This window comes from Triplophysa rosa, linkage group LG25, assembly GCF_024868665.1.
Source record: "Triplophysa rosa linkage group LG25, Trosa_1v2, whole genome shotgun sequence".
In the NCBI taxonomy this organism is placed as follows: Eukaryota; Metazoa; Chordata; class Actinopteri; order Cypriniformes; family Nemacheilidae; genus Triplophysa; species Triplophysa rosa.
This window is the reverse complement of record NC_079914.1, coordinates 2381093-2394798: the sequence shown is the minus strand read 5'-3', so window position 1 is coordinate 2394798 and position 13706 is coordinate 2381093. Positions and strand designations below refer to the sequence as shown.

The window sequence follows — 13706 nt, the reverse complement described above, 5'->3', positions numbered from 1 at the left end:
AAGCTGTGTGATAAAATGCTGATAGGATCGTGACAAAAATGCTGGATGCGAATGTAGATAGCACAACGTCGACTTCATGCCACTACAGGCAAATATCGTCCCTCTACCCCCTGGCCAAACTGACACACATTAAACTTTCCTCACAATGCTGTATCATCTGCTTTGAGTTGTTTGTCTTTACAAAAACCACTTGAGTACTAAAGCCACCATACTGTGGCTGCGATTTAAAATCTAGTGAGCTGTGATTTTAATAACCATGTCAAAGGTGTGCAATTGTTCATTATTCTGTATGACAGATCAGACCTCTTAACTTCATTTCTTATTTATCTTCTTTACAAATGCATTGGACTCATCCACACCTTTTTCCTTCCTGGCACTCATCCCTCACTCCTGCTATTGTATTCTCAGGGAGTTGAAGGGTGGAGGATTGTTCCAGTTGCCATTTTTATCTTTGTTCTTGACATTCGTGTCATCCCATTTAACAACCTAATTTAGCTTTACAATACAGGTGGACAGAAAAGCTTAACACTAACCCCATCCCTAGAAAATAATTATAATTTGTCTGTCGCCAGTATTTCGTCTGCTTCATAAGATTTAGGGTTGTCCCCCAATACCCATTTTATCTGTTCAATTTCTCTCCCATTGTAGGTGGTCGTAACGTGACGATCTCTCTGCAGTCGCGTACGGGCCACACCCACATGCCGTCTGTGGTGGGTCTGCTGGTCTTCACCCAGTTCTGGTTCTGGTTCCCCCTCTCTCACTTCCTGTCTTTAGCCTTCATACCCACAGCCATTATTGGACTCAACAAAGACCTCAAGGTATGGACATACGCACTATCCTCCAACATAACCCATGTTGTAGTATATTAAAATGTTTTTCGTATTTGGACCTGAGCTATTGACATTCCTACAGTGTAACCTCACTATGGCAGTGATGGTCTTATCAAAGTATAATCAGGTGTTTTGATCTCTGGTATGCTTGTATGTTTACATCTAAGCCCACGTTTTGGAACCGAAAAAACTGAGCCGTTTTATCAGCTTTTAAAGCTTTAGTGTGTTTAAATGTCTTTAACAGATGCCGAAGGTGCAGTATCGATCCAACTGCAAACCGTCCACGTTCGCCTACCCTTCACCCTTGGAGGTACCAAAGGAGAAAGAAAAGGAGAAGGTTTGTTTTCATCTGTGTACTGTTAAGTCTGAGGCCTGGTTGGTTGCAAAAATCACAATGCAGACTAATGTTTCATGTCTAAAGGCCTGTTCACACCAAGAACAGATGTTATAACTGAAAATAATGTTTTAATAGTCAATCTTAATATAGCAGACACCACATTATAATTACAATGATATGAAGATACAAAGGAATGATATAGTTGGAATCATCCCACCAATGATAAAACATTGACAACCAATCAAAATCCATTCGAATTTAAAGAGCTCTTGCATTTAAAACTGTGGCACGCGAGCTAGAATAAACATAAAACTACCATCTGTTGGTATTGATGCTAATACAGTTATTGGTATACTTTTTGGTTTATTTGGTCTTTATTCTGGCTGATTTTTCTTCTGTCAGGTTTCCACTGCTGTTTTGTCCATCACAGCTAAAGCCAAGAAGAAGGAGAAGGAAAAGAAAGAAAAGGAAGAGGAAAAGATGGAAGTGGTATGTGTGTTAATACAGAAAAGTTTAAGCTTAAGCATATTTTAGGCGTCAGTCATTACTTGCATTTGTGTGCATTTACGTTTTATTGAAAACAAAAAGAAATGGGGATTGTGACTATCAAAGGGGATTCATATTCAACATTTACTTATTCATTGTCTGCTGCAGGAAACACAAGCTGAGGCTGAGAAAGAGAAAGAGAAGGAGAAAGAGAAAGAGAAGGAGAAAGAGAAAGAGAAGGAGAAGGAGAAGGAGAAGGAGAAGGAGAAGGAGAAAGAGAAGGAGAAAGAGAAGGAGAAGGAGAAGGAGAAAGAGAAAGAAAAGGAGAAAGAGAAGAAGGATGAGGAGGAGAAGAAGGAGAAAGAGAAGGAAAAGAAAAAGGAACCAGAGCCCAACTTCCAAATGTTGGAGAACCCGGCACGTGCCCTGCCCGCTCAACTCAAAGTTCTCATCATGCCGGAGAGTTGCAGATACCAGCCCTTCAAACCAGTGAGTTACTTTATAACACAACACAACCTATAGAGATTATGTTAGTATAACCGTCAAGTTTTTGGCTTGCTAAAGGCAGTACTGTACAATAGAATAATGACACCATTCCTGCTCACTGTCATCCTCAGCTACATACTGGTGGCATCATTATCATGAAAGACACCAGTGAGGAAGAGGAGGATCTTGTGGAACCCGTGTCTGCTCACGGCCCCAAGATTGAAGAGGAAGAACAAGAGCCAGAGGCACCAGAGCCATTCGAGTACATAGATGAGTAATGTACTCCACCCTACAGGTACATTTTGTTATTTTCTGTCGTCGCATCTGAAGATCTGACACTTCTAAATTTGATTTGTATACGCAGGAGTACACTTGAATGTTTATCAAATCTTTTTCTTTGTCTTGCAGGTGGTGTACAAAATGGAGTTCCTAGCATGCAGCGCTACATGTCCATTCATCCACTTGTCCCCCCCCCGCTTGTCCTTTTATACGTTATTTCTTCCATCTGGTCAATCTTGGCCAACTGTCATTATAATAAAATATACTTGCTCAAAACATGACTTTGGGTGCTCATTGTTGTATTATAGTATTATGGTCATTTATATATATATACTGTATATATATATATACACACACATTTTATATACAAATATATACATATACCATTTTTATTAAATCAGCATTTCTAGATGTAATGTGGCCAGTCCAGTGTTTGTTGAATTTCAACAAAGTCAAACCTCAAGAGTGAGTCATCCAACAGCAAATGTGAAAGACACATGAAAACTGGGATAAAAATAAAAAGTTATCACATTAAAAATAATGTTTAAACTTTTCCTAAATACATGTAGAAAAGAAATATAACCGTTATATTGCTTAAAAGTATATCTGAACTTGTTTTCTTTGCAGTATCTGGGGTCTGAAAAAATACAGCGAGCATCTCTTCTAAAATTTTGAACTGTTTCATGTCAAATTTGGGAGATACAGTATATTGTTAGTAGTTCACAGAATGAAACAAAAATAATCATTTTTCCTAAACGCATACCTATAAATAGCAAATTCAAAAAAACTGAAAATAATTTTGAAATAGTCTCTTAATTTCTTCCATGGCTGTATGTAAAATCATGCAGTCAACAATTCTGAGTTCATTTTGAATGTATTTTTACTGTGCTTTTTTACAGTTTTGCATTGCTGCAAAGCAACTCTACAGTAAATACATGTTAGTACAGACCGTAGATTTAAAAAACAGGAAATTATGAAATGTATATCATACATGAAATTGATATTGTTGCATTTTCTCAAGGTCTATATTTATGAAACTCACGGAATACAATTGTAATTTGTTATCTGACCATTATACAGTAGTCATGGTGATATTAAGGAAGTGAGTGCATCAAATTTTTCATAAGATGTATATTAGTGAGAATATTAGATATCAGGCTATTGTATAAAAAGTCTGTAATTGATTTCTATAAGAAAGGACAAATACCCATTCATGAACCATTTCAAGAAATGGACGTGCATCAGAAATACCTGTCATTTTCCATGTCATTTTTCCTGCTTATAGACAGAAATAGTTGGAAGGATCGTGTTGAACGTCTTCTTTACATTTGGTCCTTGTTGCAGTGTACTGTGAAAAAAGTGTTTTCTATAGAACTGGGTGACTATATTTAATGGTATGCGGTCAGAGTTCTTTTAATACCCCATATTTTACCTTAACTGACATGAGGAAGCATTTAGTCACACATTACCCACTGTTCACTATATCCCTTAAAAGGAAAAGATTTTTGTCAAAGTGCTCATTTCCCATTTGTCTTAACAATGTGGGTGGGGGGTACTTTAAACTTAAACCTGAGGAACATTGGCGAAGTTCCTGGAAGGATATACCATTTATATTTCTTTTTAATTTCCTTGTCATTTTGGAGAGTCTGACTCTGGAACCTTGACCTTCAAATTATCTTAAAATGTGAGAATTACACCCTTTTGCTTCAAAGACTTACAATTGTAATGTGTCTGCCCCTTCTCTTGTAAACCGTATAAATCTTTGATAGTTTGATAGTCCAATATGGCAAAGCGGAGATGCATATGAGATCACCATATCATTACAAGTTTTATAACGTGTTGATCTCAATGAAAGTTCTTTATTTTCTCCATGTTTGGAAATATGACCATAGAGGGTGATAAGTTACTCTCGGGGCAATAAGGAGTTGTATTGTTATGACCCTGAAGGGTCAGTCCGGACGCTTGGCGATTGTTGCCTTCTGGATAAGTGTTGGTGAAACACATACCTCTGTCGCTTTCTGCCGTGTAGTCACAGTCTGTTGAAGCCGCACTGTGTAACCGTTGATGACAACGGATGGCGAGAGCAAACCTCTTTTGTTTGGTCAGTCAATGTCATGGCCAGTGCGGTGTTGGCCTCAGAGGAACGTTTATGACGTGTGTCCAGGCGCTGGAGGTGGTCGAGAGCCTTCTGTTTATTGTACTTAGGGAGCAGCAATGGACACACTGGGGACGGATGATTGTTCCTCCTTAAATCAGAGAACTTGTGGATCTTGGCGAGAGTTGGAGGAACGTAGATACAGTCCTCTTAGAGCACACAAAAGTCACAGCAATGGTGGGGAAAGGTCCTTGTTGGATTGGCAAATGTGATTTGATGGGAGTGTGTTACTATGACCTACAGAATGACCTTAGAGGAATAGTTCACCCAACAATGAATTTGAATCCCTAATTTACTTTTAATTTACGTAATGACTTTCTTCTACAGAACACAACATTCTTAAAAATATATTCTTTTGTGTTCTGCAGAAGAAAGTAAGACATACAAGTTCGAAATGTCAAGAAGGTGAATAAATGATGACCGAATTTTCATTTTGGGGTCACTTTTCCACAGTCGAACCATAGGACATAAACCGTTATATTTCTACCTGAGCTGGGCCGGATTAGCATGGAATGAACAGTTAAGAAACATGAATGGTTTACATGAGAATTTTCATGTTTTAGTGAACTATCCCTTTAAGTAGAAAATTATTTCAGTATAACTACTAGTATTGATTTAACATTTGGCGCATTAAAACATGCGCTATGTTCTGTTCCCATATTACCATATTTTATAGGGCAGGGTTTTTCTTTAACTTAATGATGCCAAAGGCCCCTGAATATGATGAACCGTTGGTGAGCCACCCATTTTCCATCCATCTGTGTATTTTTATGTAAACTGTTAGATAAATAGTAAGTTTGATATTATAAGACTACAAATTGTTTCCAAACTTAAAATGCTAGATTAATGTTCCCATAACATAACCATTACTGAAACATTTTCAATTCAAATGTATTTGTGCTGTAGCAGCTTTTACAAGAAATCTTGTTTCATGGCAGCTTTACAAACCCCTAAAAGATACAAAACAATTATTATTATTTAAAAGTTCCGCATGTAGCAAATGTAGTAAATCTGCTCCTAATCCGGCCAATACCGACTACGGTCTTCAAACTTTTTGTCTTGTTTTATAAAACAAATATCTTACAAATAAATATAAACAAGATAAAGTGTTGTTTTATGAAAAAATGTAAGCACAAAATTAATTACAAGCAAAAAATGGGGTGAGTAAAAAGAAACTTGAAAAAGAAAAAACTTAATTTAAGTTCTCACCCCATTGGCAGACTATTTGTCTTGTTTTAAACATAAACTTAAATATTTTGTCACTTTTCTCGTCAAGTAAAGGTATTTTGATCTAAGTTTTAAATATTTTTTACTAGAAAACAAGACGAAAAATTTGAAAACCTCAGTCTTGGGGTATTGGCCGGATTAATGAGTATAGTGGCTGTAGTTTATGGTTTAAAAACGTCCATAGTAGATCTCATATCAGCATCTGGTTGCTGCTCGTGATGTTATTTGAATCTGATAAATGTAACCAGAACAAACCCTGCTAGCACAGCATAGATGTGGCCACAGATAACCTCATGGGCAATGTGTTGATTGAATTAGCAATGCAGAAGTCTCTTGTGTGGAGGTTAAAGGGCTGGTGTAACCTGTCTGTACGCTCGCATTGTTCACAGCTGGAAGCCAGATTGTCTGTCACGGATTCAGTCGATTTTCCAGCCGGTTGCTGGCCAGGCATTGAGGTATGGATGACGAGTCCTCTGGGACTCTGCTCTTAAAAGTGTCTCCACTGGAGAGCGCAACAACAAGGCCGTCCCATTCTGGGAAGTGAGAATGAAGTAAAAGTGAGGAGAGAGTAGGGAAATAAGACATTCACAAGTCTCAGTCGTAACATGGATGATTGTGTCGTGAGAGAATGCTGCCGAGAGCGTCCTTTCATTCCACCTTCATTCATCATCTTGAAAATTGTACAAGGACTGTTTGACGTTCCTTGGCTTGATCCTTCCAAAATACGAACCGCTAATTATTCTTTCAGTCAACGTATGGGTCAGTTGAGGAAATAAGACTTGTTGGTGTTACTCATGACACGATAATGATGCTTCTTGTGTTTCAAAATCTGAACATTGGCAAATTGACTCATGTTGTGGTCGCACTTGTTTGTGTTATAAGAATTGTATCTTCAAAGATCAAAAAAACGCATCCTCATGTTCAGATTGGCTTGGTGGAAGCTGAATGTGAATAGATATTTATGGAGCTTGGCGAATCTCTTTTTATGGAGGGAAAAAGACTCGAGCAGTGGCTCTTTGTGTCTCTGCGGGAAGCTGACCGCAGATTTCCTCTCCACCGCCAAGCAAAGATTTGCAGTGGAAGAAATAACTTCACATGGAAATCATGACACGTCAAGTTGACTGAGATCAGTAGTCTTAAAAGAACTGTTTGACATTGGTTGTTTTATACACTTTCCATTCATACTGGACTACATGGAATCGTTCATTTTATCTGGTATGTATTGAGATTGTAGTCACCTCTCTTTTCCATGTAGCTGTTTGAGTGGATGAATTGAGTTTGAAGGCACCAAAGCAGCATGGGCCACCCCATTTCAGCTATCACATTTATGTTAATCTAAGACTAGTGTTGTAGTAGGCCTACTCGAGACCGGTCTCAAGACCATTTTTTGATGGTCTTTGTCTTGTCTCGGTCTCGACTGTCTTTGGTCTCGGTCTTGTCTTGGTCTCAGACTTAATGGTCTCGGGATTTTATTTCAAGACCGGTCAAGACCACAACAGTGGGGATTACACTAAATGATTGGGAGTGCTGGTCTTGATCTCGACTCGATCTCGGCCTGCCTTGGTCTTGGTCTCGACACTCTCTGGTCTCGGTCTTGTCTTGGTCTCGGTTTTGGTGGTCTAGACTACAACACTATATCTAAGACGAGTCATAAGCCCCGTAAGAAGCCAAAAACACACAGCCACATTTGTTTTAGGCTAATAATAACAACACAGGTTTTTTAAATAATTCAAACAAATTTTTCGTTTCATTTCTTCATAAAATGATTTAATGAGGAAAAACGTTTGGAGTATTTTTGTTTACTCAGGCAGGCTGTGGCACAGTTTGAATGTAGGATGTAAATTTTGAGACCGTTTTCAGCCATTAAAATAGTTTAGATTAGTTTTTAATGGCAAATTACATTTATTTCGTTTCTTTTCTTTAAAGTTAATTTAGAAAAATGTTTGGAGTATGATTGTTTGTGACTCAGGCCGGGCATGCAGATTTTTTTTATTTGAACTCATGACATTGTTTAAATTCCTCCTTAAGCTCCTATCCTTCGTGGAAAAAAACTTCCGGTACGTGTGGACACGATCGCATGCAGACATGTTTTACTGTGCGTCTCAAACTGCTTCAAATATTAGGTTTGTCGGACATTATGCAGTGTCGCAGAGTTATTTGAAAAGCTCTCGTGTTACTTAAGCAGATGGGTCTCCACAACACACGCATGCAGTCGAACACTTAATAAATCACAAACTTAACATTGTGTTGTGATGAGAGAGTGTGTGCTTTTCTTACCGTTTACCTCAAAACACTCGCATCATAATAATGTAAGTGTGCTTCAGTCCTGATCGTAAAGTGAGGACAGTAGCGCTTGTGCACAGATGCCCGGCCGTAGGAGCGTAAATTATTTGGGTCTTGTCGGGCTAGGATTGAAATGCAGGATTTTGTCGTTATATTTCCAGACGCATCTCATTGAGGACAGTATTTCATACACGAAAACGATCTGGTAACATTTGCTGTAACATCGGAACTGTTCATTTACCTGGTCGACAGTGACTTTGTGGATCTTTAAAACAACTTTTGGCGTCTTTCAATGTGCGGTGAGGTGCCCGAGAGTGTTTGTTAGCTAGGAAAATCATTTAAAATGTTGCATTTATAGCCTATTATTGTTTTTATCCTAAAGTATCCATTGTTATTATTAGTGTCAGTATATATATATTTTGAGTTTATATTGTTTCATTTAAGATATTATTTCATCAGCATATTGTTAGAACTGTGCTTTTGTGGTTATGTTCCGCATTATTTCGCATTATTTTAATTCCTGTGTAAATGCATTTATGCCGCTTTAGAGCTGCATTAACGCTCTGTGTAAATACTCATTTTCGTGGTTTTAAGCCGCTTCAGCTTCGGTTTCTGTGCCGCCTTTGCTGTGTAAAGACGACATTAGTCGCGGTTTCGCAGGTTAAACCAGAGAGGAGGGGTTGAGATCGTATTCTACATAACACATTATACAAGTTATTTTTTTACATAGTACTTCGATAATGTACATTTTAATTAATAAATATTAATACTATTATTCTAATATATATATATATATTTAAAAAAACTCATTCTGGTTGGGGGCGCCACTGCGCATCAAGCCTTATGTGCGCGATATTCATCAATAGAGCACGTCGCGATCACGTGCAGTGATCCTCCTTACGTTATTCCTCTCCGTCCATTTGCGTCTGCGTTAGCCATTTGTAACTATGTATATACAGGTGCTGGTCATATAATTAGAATATCATCAAAAAGTTGATTTATTTCACTAATTCCATTCAAAAAGTGAAAATTGTATTATATTCACTATTCATTATATTACACACAGACTGATATATTTCAAATGTTTATTTCTTTTAATTTGATGATTATAACTGACAACTAATGAAAATCCCAAATTCAGTATCTCAGAAAATTAGAATATTACTTAAGACCAATACAAAGAAAGGATTTTTAGAAATCTTGGCCAACTGAAAAGTATGAACATGAAAAGTATGAGCATGTACAGCACTCAAAACTTAGTTGGGGCTCCTTTTGCCTGAATTACTGCAGCAATGCGGCGTGGCATGGAGTCGATCAGTCTGTGGCACTGCTCAGGTGTTATGAGAGCCCAGGTTGCTCTGATAGTGGCCTTCAGCTCTTCTGCATTGTTGGGTCTGGCATATCGCATCTTCCTCTTCACAATACCCCATAGATTTTCTATGGGGTTAAGGTCAGGCGAGTTTGCTGGCCAATTAAGAACAGGGATACCATGGTCCTTAAACCAGGTACTGGTAGCTTTGGCACTGTGTGCAGATGCCAAGTCCTGTTGGAAAATGAAATCAGCATCTCCATAAAGTTGATTAAGCCATATATATATATATATATATAAATACATATTCAAAAATCTTTTTGAAAAAGTTTTCAAAAATTGTTTTTTTTAATAGTGCATTCCAATTAGTATCAATCAAACTGCAGTTGGTTTGTTTTGATTTAAGCCATAACTCAAAAATACAGCTAACTAACACAATAAAAACATGATAATGTAATAAAAAACATGATTTTTGAAAAAAAAACAGTTATCTCATTTTGGAAACAAACTCTTCATATATATATATATACATATATACTGTATATATATCTTTTGTTGCCCCTTACACATTGACTATTAATGAAATAATAGTTCTCCATGTCTGAGTCCTGGGAAGTAATTCCTCATGGTTATGGCTTAGTTTGCCTTGAACACATAAGGTAGGCGTTACAAGCTGTTATTTGACATGCTTTATAAATGAAGCTCCTGAACTGGTATGATGGGTAAAGCTTGAAGTCTACAAAACATCATGATGTGAAGATTTAGCGTATGGCACAGCTGGCAAGGCCGTGAGGTCATCCGTCATGAGCAAATGAACGGCTGCATCGTCTCACAGAACACAACGCCAATGTTTACAGTATGTAATACCAACCTCTTCATAACAAACAGAAACGCCACTGCATGGAAGATTTCTTTACATAATACAATAAGTCGTTTGACTGGCTGAAGTTCTTCTGAAAGGGTTTAAAGAAGGGAACTAATCATATATCTTGAGATCATTTCAGTCAGTGGATAAAATAATCTTTAAAAACGCATGGATCATAAACAGGATGATTACAAAATGAAATGTTGAATACAAAGCACAAAAGTACGCTTACAATACTTCAAAAGTACCACAAAATAAACGACCCTGTCCAAGATGTACTGTATGTACAGAATTTACACACCACCATACATTGTGCTATGATTATGTTTCACTGTACCTTTTCTGTACATAAAAACAAGGTCGGGCGCAAATGCAAATGTAAAAACGTCAGGCAAGATTTTTATTCTCTTTCAAAAATGTCTTGAAACGTACAATTAAACAGCAATTATTGAAAAATAAAAACATGCACGAAATGACTAAATGCTTTGTTTTTTTTGAAAATGTTTTTATGTAAACTGTTATGTAAACTACAGTCAGGCTAACAGCAGAATTGTATTCCATATTTGACCCATATTTGCTAAATAAAAATGGGTGTCATTTCATAAACACACCAGAGATTTGTGCAAGTCAACAGTAAATGATTTTACAAACATAAAAATGTGTCCTGCTTGTGTTTCATGAATGGTGCCCATAAACTCCCATAAACAATACTCCCATTATTCACTGTTCACGTATAGAGAAACCCAGTAATAAACTCTACATGGAACATTTGATCAGCATTTTACAATCCTAGACAAAAACACAGCCTATTACAATGAGACTGTGAGCGCAATATAATTTGGGCAAATAGACTGATTTCATGGCAAAAAGACTTCTCATATTTAATAATACCAGGACGGGTATTTGACATTAAAAATAACACTTTGCATAATAGAAAGATTACCTTCAGATGAATATATTTTATACTTGATTAATGGGCAATATTCTGTAACTAATCCAATAAAACAATGGAAGTGCATTCTCTGCATTAATCATGTTACCTAAACTGCATTTATGTGAAGCGGTTGAGTTTATCTGGATCATTTGATGCCATTTGCGAGAAGTCTTGGAAAATGTCCTGATAGGTTTCATCACCTGTATATAAAAAAAACAGACATAACAGATCAGTTGGAGAATGTCAGTACAGCCCACCAGCATGCAAACATGCTAAACACAAAACTGATGCACACTACAAGCCAAACACACACGCACACGCACGCACGCACGCACGCACGCACACACAATTTTGTACCTGCAAAACTTCGTCAGAAAAACTCAGAAGACAGCAGGAAAATGCAGCAGAAAAGAAAGAAATGCAGATATTTGTAGAGTTGAAAAGCATGTGACATTAAATAAATGAAATATAAAACAAATAACGATCTGTTATATTTGATCTCTCTGGCTATATTTTACATTCATTCACCTTAAAACATTCATGAGAGTGTCAAGTGTTGTGAAGATTTTAGAGAACTTTTCAGCTTAACTTGTATTGAGGCTCTTTTAAAACATGATTTTTGCCTGTTTTTTTACAGGCTGTGAGATGGTAAAGAGAATGAAAAATAAAAGGTGCTCAGAAATATACAACATATACTGTACAACAGTGCATTGCAGAATTACATATAGTGAATAATTCTGATACGTCCATATCAATACAATGTGCATCAATACACTGAATAATTCTGACAGCTTTACATAAGGGCTGTTTAATGTTGATATTCATGAAACCTGAGACTAGCTTTTGTATGTTTATACATGTGTCTGGTGGACGGCTGACATCAGTCCTGCTTTATTGTGCCCCTCTGTGACTACAACTAGTAAATTTCCAACTCTATACTACAGATAAACTTTTATAATTATTTTAAAGCTAAATTCTTCAACAGACCTAATGCAAAATGGCACTTTCATAAACAAAAAAATATATTTATAACATAGATACACATACTGTACATACATATTCTGACATTTCTTTTTATTATTGTTTTCCTTTTGAAATATTTATATCTAAATAAACTCTGATTAACGTAAAAATTCTAACAAGTTCATTGCACATTTTATTAAAAAATATATACTAAATATAATTCTACAAATATAATTCACGCAAAACGTCTGCATCAATGTTTTTTTGTTAAATAAAATTCTTTACTTAAAATCATTCAAACCTCCATCGATATAAGTCTGCTACATAAAATAGTCTATACAATTAAAACCGTTTTAAATTAGTTAACTCTGTTACGCATTCATAATTTTTATTCTTGGGTAAATGCAATGATCTCTGGTCTGATGTTAACACATCGAATGAAATTATCAGGAATGTGCTGGACAGACTTCTGTGCCACTCAGAATTGAATTGCGAATGCTTTTTAAATTCTAATTCAATTCCTGCATTAGTATTACATTAATATGAGGTAGCAAATGAAGTAGAATTAAAACGAATTTTAATGGCAAATAAATGCATTTTACCCCAATTACATATTAACTAGAAATCATCAAAACTAAACTAAACAGTAACTAAAAACAGTTTGTCAAGACAAAACTTGAATAGTGTTGTTTGAAAGTTTACAAAACATGTTGTAACCTATTTAAATGTAAACTTAATGATTTATGCCTATAAAAATGATGTATATAATTGATATATATTTCACTCTATTTCATAATTTTACGGATTTCCAGAATGTTATTATCTGTGAAATTATTTGAATGTTTATTCAGTAAATTTCACTTTTTGTCATTAAATTATGATTTAACTTATTGTGGCCTGTGGCCAGTCGATTTCAAATTACATTCGTGAAAAAGACCCAATTCTTAAATTGAGATTTTTGCCCAATGGCAGAATGATCATAAATATGCTTCTACTGTACACTCATTCAACTTGATTTTCAATACACCACCATTATAGACAGAAAACAAGTTATAAATAAGGCATATGTGTTGAACACGATCTAACATCAAATTCACAAAACTACTGTATTTATTTCACATGTCCCCGTGCTAACAGAGATTGACCCACTGTTTGTTAATAAGACGTTTTACATTAAAATAGGAGGTTAGATGAACCCATCCTGGGGTTATATGGAGCTCAGCTCCACTGGCTGTGTACTGTATGTACATTCACAGATCTTGTTCAGATGCTACAGCCTTTCATGGTTTTGATGTGTGTGTTAGGAGTCTCTGAGCTGTAAGCTAATAAACTCTTCCATACACTTTCTGTACTGCATTTCAGTAGGGCTGTTAGAGTTGTATTGACCTGTCTGACTGTACGGACCCTCCGACTCGCGCATCTCCTCGTTCATCTTGGCCAGTCGAAGCCTGCCGGGAGATACAGACGGGTGACATATAACACAACATTTCAACACGTTTAACATTTCCTGTCACACGAAAAATGATTTGTGCTTTGTGTAATATAATCTCTA

The 13706-nt window shown here is 36.4% G+C and overlaps 2 protein-coding genes across 14 annotated transcripts in view; one reads left to right on the top strand and one right to left on the bottom strand.

The window, feature by feature from the left end:
* psmd1 (proteasome 26S subunit, non-ATPase 1) overlaps positions 1-2692 on the top strand; it is a 29586-nt gene extending 26894 nt beyond the window's left edge. Inside the window, exons 20-25 of the mRNA XM_057326002.1 lie at positions 649-818; positions 1075-1167; positions 1570-1656; positions 1822-2142; positions 2271-2434; positions 2548-2692. Coding sequence (XP_057181985.1) covers positions 649-818; positions 1075-1167; positions 1570-1656; positions 1822-2142; positions 2271-2417 — 818 coding nt within the window. The 3' untranslated portion in view covers positions 2418-2434; positions 2548-2692. The remainder of the gene's footprint in view (positions 1-648; positions 819-1074; positions 1168-1569; positions 1657-1821; positions 2143-2270; positions 2435-2547) is intronic.
* Positions 2693-9323: 6631 nt separating this feature from the next.
* LOC130548928 (arf-GAP with coiled-coil, ANK repeat and PH domain-containing protein 2-like) overlaps positions 9324-13706 on the bottom strand; it is a 47591-nt gene continuing 43208 nt past the window's right edge. For 2 of the 13 annotated variants that reach the window (XR_008962110.1, XR_008962106.1), the window contains exons 24-25: positions 11549-13602; positions 9735-11391 (exon numbers count right to left, since the gene is read on the bottom strand). Coding sequence is in view for 3 of the 13 variants with exons in the window: in XM_057326003.1 (XP_057181986.1) it covers positions 11309-11391; positions 13541-13602 (145 nt within the window). In the remaining 10 variants the exon portion in view is untranslated. Of the gene's footprint in view, positions 9627-9730; positions 11392-11548; positions 13603-13706 lie in introns of those variants that run through there. The other 11 variants (XR_008962104.1, XR_008962105.1, XR_008962112.1 and 8 more) reach the window with 11 other exon arrangements.